General features: G+C 36.6%; 2 protein-coding genes across 2 annotated transcripts; one reads left to right on the forward strand and one right to left on the reverse strand.

Annotated features, from left to right (window-relative positions):
- Positions 1-419: 419 nt before the first annotated feature.
- Positions 420-3,921, reverse strand: LOC129776854 (uncharacterized). Its single transcript, XM_055782743.1, has 2 exons — positions 2,969-3,921; positions 420-1,926 (listed from the first exon to the last, which is right to left on the reverse strand). The coding sequence occupies exons 1-2, from the start codon at positions 3,416-3,418 to the stop codon at positions 1,573-1,575; spliced, it is 804 nt and encodes a 267-aa protein (XP_055638718.1). The 5' UTR covers positions 3,419-3,921; the 3' UTR covers positions 420-1,572.
- On the forward strand, positions 428-3,694 carry LOC129776853 (putative nuclease HARBI1). The gene is made up of 2 exons (XM_055782741.1): positions 428-1,442; positions 2,019-3,694. Exons 1-2 carry the CDS (start codon positions 1,014-1,016, stop codon positions 2,832-2,834), a joined length of 1,245 nt encoding a protein of 414 aa, XP_055638716.1. The 5' UTR covers positions 428-1,013; the 3' UTR covers positions 2,835-3,694.
- Positions 3,922-6,312: the final 2,391 nt, after the last annotated feature.

A 6,312-nucleotide genomic window follows, 5' to 3' on the forward strand; every position in this document is an offset into this window, starting at 1 on the left:
GCATCCATATGAAATGTCACGATATTGATGCCCGAAAATCAGAAAATCCGGATTTCTGCGTTGTCGGCCATGTTCAGCTGTCATTATGCTCTCAAATGTCATCATATTGTCAATAAATTTGACCGTGTAAGGTCCGCTTTACGTTTCCATATGTAAATATATACGATGGATATTGAAAATCTAAAAATTGAACATGGAGATTCCGAACGCATACAACTTCGAAAAGTAGAAATAAATAATTTCCACCATAGAGTTAATTCTCATATTTAGTTCCATTTTTTTTAATAGCACTAACATTTCCAGGAACTTATGTCGTCTTAACTACAAGATTCGATCAACGGACGGTTCCAAAGGGATGCAAGGAGTTGGTTTCGGGCTAAGATAACATTAGACAATAGGGGATCTTTTAAGCGCCCCATACACGCACAATACTATTGTACGAATTTATTGACATTATTATTGAAGATTGTCCACAAACGTACAATATTATTGCGCCACAGTCATATTTGTGCAATGGAATTGAATCTTTTGGAGATGATATTGAAGTTTGTGCTAAATATTGCACAAGGGTGGCTACTGACGTTCAATATTTTATCACTAGCACTTGTTTGAACCTGACAACTGGCAGAGAGGAAAATACAGGGATGCCGAACAGCACAAGATGTCATAGCTTCCAAATAATATTAACTTTCTGAAGACTATTGCCGCTCACCAGTAAAATATGTTCTTCGAAACAAATATTCTCTGAATAGTGAGATTTTGTTGGTGTAATACAAAAATATTACATATTTTCCAACAAATTGTATTTTTCTGTTATTTCTTGTCATCAAACTTCTTCAACTGTATGTACCGTAAGTACATTTAGTAGAATTTCATTTCCGTGTATTATTGGCAACCCTGTCCAATTGGTATGAGAAGTCTGTTTGTTTATATACCGCCTGTTCCAAGTTTGATAGGAAAACAGGTTTCGGAATTGTCCCTTCTATACACAGGTCTTATGTTAAATTAGAAATATGTTGAGTGATACCGATATTAGCTGTGTTTTGATCGCAGTGAGCAATAGTTTAAAAAAAAAGAAGCAACGAAAACATCGGAAATGGGCCAAACAGTGGTTGCTGAACAGAGAGAAGTACACTTATGAAGTGTTATTTAATGAGCTCAGAATGACTGAGCCGAATGACTTTCGAAACTTTATCCGAATGGATGCTGGAATGTTTGATGAACTCCTGGCTTTGGTTGCTCCTCAGATTGAGAGAAAGGATACTATTATGCGAGATGCTATTCCTGTAAGTCAACGTTTATCGATAACTTTACGGTACCTCGCAACAGGAAATACATTCGAAGATCTTAAGTTTTCTGCTGCCGTTTCACCGCAATCAATTGGCCACATTGTTATAGAAACCTGCGCGGCTCTGATTAACAGCCTCAAGGAATACATAAAGGTAAGCTCCTTTTCATATACATATCTATGTAACAATTATTATGTAACAATGCATTATTGAAAAAAATAATAATAATAAAGAATTTTATGAAAACTTATATGACATATACGACTTCTTATAATTTTTATATTTATTGAAAAGTAACAAAATGGGGTTTCGTGTTCTGCTCATCAACTTCTAGGTATTGGTGGCTGGGTGATGAGATATATTCAACATTGACTGGAGTGAACGATCGTGGGGGGTTATTGATAACCACCGAGTCACGGTGTAATGTTCCCATTTGTCCCTCGAATAATATTTCATTGATGAACTTCTTCGCTAACATCTGCTGAATGGGCTCCATTTTTTTAAGTTCTACTCCCCAAGCTGCAGCTATTGTATCGTGATCGTCAGGTGATTTTTGGAGGCGTTTGCAAGCCAGTTCCATCAGCTCATCTGTTATATTTCCTGTTTTCTTTCTCTTCTTGAGTGGTCCAAGTTGAGTCTGCAAAAACATGAATAATACATTAATTATTAATAATAATTCCTGTTTTTTTATATTTAATACAACATATCTGTTCAATTGATTTATTTTAGCTACCAACAACAGAAGAAGAGTGGAAAGAAATCGCACGAGACTTCAATGACCGGTGGAATTTTCCGAACTGCTTGGGAGCGGTAGATGGTAAACATGTTGCGATAAAGAAACCTCATGGCTCTGGATCACTTTACTTCAACTACAAGAAATTTTGCAGTATTGTGATGATGGCAGTAGTGAATGCTAATTATGAGTTTATCATGGTCGACGTGGGAATCAATGGAAGAATATCGGACGGCGGTGTCTTCAATTACACAGAATTTGGAAGAGCATTCTCTAACAAATTAATTAAAATCCCGGAAGCTTCACAATTACCGAACAGTGAGAAACGGCTGCCATTTGTTTTGTTGGGCGACGATGCTTTTGCGATGACGGACAATTTCATGAAACCCTACCCTCTAGCAGAATTGTCATTGGATAAAAGAAATTTCAACTATCGATTAAGCCGTGCACGTCGTGTTGTAGAAAATGCCTTTGGTATTTTGGTCAGTAGGTTCGGCTTATTTCAGAAACAAATATCACTGTCCCCTGAAAAGGCTGAAATTCTAGTTATGACTTGTTGTTATTTACATAACTATATACGAAAACGACAACCACGAACCTACATTACTAGGAGTGATGTAGATGATGAAGATTTACAATCCGGAACTCTCACAAGAGGATCATGGAGAAAAACGGTTGCGAATGAAGGAACACCTCTTCAGGCTACTGTGTCCAGAAATGCACCATCAAGTGCAAAGATTGTGAGAGACACCTATTGTCATTACTTCAACAATGAAGGACAATTATCATGGCAATTGAAAGCAGTTTCATGAAGTGAAGTGGTTTTTCCCGTAACACCCACTTTTATAACAAGATGATTTTTATTGTAATTCATTGTATGATTCTTATTCACGATACCATGTAACTATAATTAAAAATGGATACAAAATAAAAATAAAGGACTTACATTGATCTCTGTAGAAGCTCCTCCATAATTTATATTGTCAATGACCTCGATCCCTGCATCTTCACAATAAGTGTGTCCAGAATCTAGAACCGGGTTCATCGAACTGATTGAAGCGGTTGGTGTTTCCTGGTTCTGAAGAAATCTCATTTGTTCGAAATACCACAGCGTGGGTTCAACTTCCTCTGCACCTGCACCACTTTTTTCTGCGTCTCGAATCCTCTTCAGCTCTTTCCGGAAGTTGGTCCGCAAAGAATTAATTTTTTTTATAACATCTTGTTTGTCGGCATCGGGAGCATTTTCTCTGTATTTCTCTATCAGCACGTCATACTGTTCAATTTTCTTTAGACGGTTTGTGTAATCCTTGCACTTGATGTCCCATAATGCCGGGAGTGAACGGTAAACCTCGATAAACTCGAGAATAAATTGCCTGTCGGCGTTTTTGACGGCCATCGCGACTCACACGTCCTCGAAAAAAAGTCCGTGAAGTTTTTTATGAGAACACTCACTTTACACTCTAGACGATGCAAATGTAAACATAAACTTTAACATTCATTGACACCAATTGCACAACGTCGCCCGTAGACCATGCAATATTATGAGCGTTGCACAATAAATATCTAATTTTTTTGATATCATACAATATATTGTACAACACTTCAATATCAGAAACAAACGTTCAATTTTATTTCACAACCTCCTGTGTTGTGCAATAATATTGTAGATGTATGGGCCGCTTTACGGACCCAATTTTTTGTCAGTCGCTCATTGGCTGACAGGGATGCCAGGTGATTTTTTCAAATGTCTTCACATGGTACGTAAAAATGTCTTCAAATGTCTTCACATGGTACGAACAAATGTCTTCATATGTCTTCACAGTCATATCGAAAAAACTAAAATTCATAGCTTACATTTCGACAAAGTTTGATAGCTTATTCAATGTATGTATATATTAATTGGCATTTTTATATAGCACATTTCACTAAACCTGCCTTGAGGTTTTGAAGTTTATTTCAATAAATGTGAACAAAGAATATATTTCACAACCGCGAACTAATTTTCATGAGCTTAGAAATGATAATTGTATACCGATATACCGTTGATTGAGTGAATATCGCCCCGGGTTTTCCACAAAAACGGTACTGTGATAACTCAATTTGTTTATTTCAGCTTTGAAGTTTTGGTTGTAGCTCAAACCAAATCCATAAAACTGATTATTGAAACGGTGTGTAATCGGCATACCTTCGATTTGTGAAGTGGTCGTTTGAAAGATCTAGTCTAATCTATTGTATAATATAGGTCCAAATTAACAAAAATACAATGTCAAAATCATTCAAATTTTCTAGTGCAAATGAACTAATGTCTTCTAGAGACATTAGAGGTTCCTCGTTGTTGAATCTGTATATATAAAAATGGAGTGATGTCTGTCTGTCTGTCTGTCTTTCTGTCTTTCTGGCATGTGGTGGTTTTAGGGTGCAATAAATAATTCTATGGTGATTAGATATTCATCCCCCTTCTCTCAGGGAGGGGGGGGTCTGCCATACAAATGAAACACAAATTTCTGCATTACTGCATTACTCAAGAACTAATCAAGCATATGAAACCAAATTTGTCATGTGGAGGTTTTAGGGTGCAATAAATGTTTTACGTCCCCCTTCTGTGGGGACGAATATCTGGTTAGACACTCCCCCCCCCTCTTTAAGGGGGAGTTGCCATACATACGAAACACAAATTTTCTGCATTACTCGAGAATTAATCGAACAAATAAAACTGCTTCATCCTCCTGCTCTTCAGGAGTAGGTTTGGTATCAGAAATATTCAATGGCGTCAATGGGGGGTCAATGAAGGGTTGTATCCGCTTAGGACGTAGGACTACGCAATCTTTTTTTTTGTTTGAAATTTGTTTGTTTATCATTTCGGATATTATCTGCGAATACGTCGAAATTTCATGAATAACTCTTTAGTAAAAAGTCCCTGCGACCCTGAAAAGGTTTAATATCTCGCGTGTTTTTATAAATCATTTCGAGAAGCAACGATTCTTTCTTGTGAAACGAGCATAGTCGTTTCAAGTAGAGTTTAAGTGAATTTGACGCCTAGTAGTAGACTACCTATCGGAATCAGACTTAAGTAATTAATCGACGAAGACTCCATATTTCAAATATGACGCGGCGGGAATTAAGTCACGAATCATTATTTGTGAAACAGGAAATAGTAAGGAAAAAGGACAGAAAAAATATTCCAGAATATTCGATAGGTTTCGAAATCACGTAACAAAACCTACTCGATCTTTTCCGTCTGAGGCGTCGAGCGAGTAAATTCTGTTAAGTGACGATTGAAAGTGATTTTTTGGTTGATCAAAGTGAGATCCCTTTTTGATGAAGTAAAGTTTTGTAATTTAAATTTACATTTCTTTTCCAGAAATTTTCGGAGTTTAATGGTATTTTTGTGTACATTTTTGAACAGAATATGGTTCCGGATTCTATCACTTTATCTCATCACCCGTTCAACGATATAAGTTCATACAAAAGAGAGAAAAATACAGATTTTGAACAAAGGAAAAATTTAATTCAAATGCAATTACTACATACAATCACAGTCCTATGTCAAGATTTCGTCCGTGCCCCTAGTGCCCCTTCAGATCCATCAACTTTTTCTAAGCAGTTAACATTGTTTGTTTCCTGTCATCAATGCATTGAACTGATGCTATGTTGAAGCAGGTGTTAAGATTGTGCACCAAGTTATAAAATAAGTTATATTATGCTATTCATTTATTTGGGCTCGCGTGCTAGTCGCAAAACTGCTTTCAACTAGGATTGCATCTTGATCATAATGAAGCAGTGCCTCGAGGTTGTTGAGATTAATTATCTCGAGCAAAGTATTGTTCTGCGAGCACAAGAATGAATCATCAAACAATTATCGTCAATGATTCTACTATGAATAAAAAAAAAACATTTCAGGGCGACCAAACTGGTAGAATGGTTATTTCAAAATGTTCGTTGCATTATAAAATAATATCCGCAGTTATAAACAAGCGACTTGAATTAAACCACAGCGTAATTCTACGTCAACAATGCGGTCGTGTCTTGAACACAACCTCCTATATATTTTTTTGTTTCTAGTATGAAACGATCTATGGTAACGCAAAACGAACCATATTAACGCAAGTAATTGGTGAGCGGGAAAGTAGATTCATGTGCATTGCCGATAACAAATGCACAAGAGTGCTGACAAGGAAGAGAGTAGAAGGGGAAATATAATCATACATACACGCAGATTGAGTCTTCTTTAACTCACTCGTTATTTTGTTTCGTACGATCCTCCCAAAGGAGTATTCATGCATCAAATGT

Source organism: Toxorhynchites rutilus, chromosome 3, assembly GCF_029784135.1.
Source record: "Toxorhynchites rutilus septentrionalis strain SRP chromosome 3, ASM2978413v1, whole genome shotgun sequence".
Classification (NCBI taxonomy): Eukaryota; Metazoa; Arthropoda; class Insecta; order Diptera; family Culicidae; genus Toxorhynchites; species Toxorhynchites rutilus.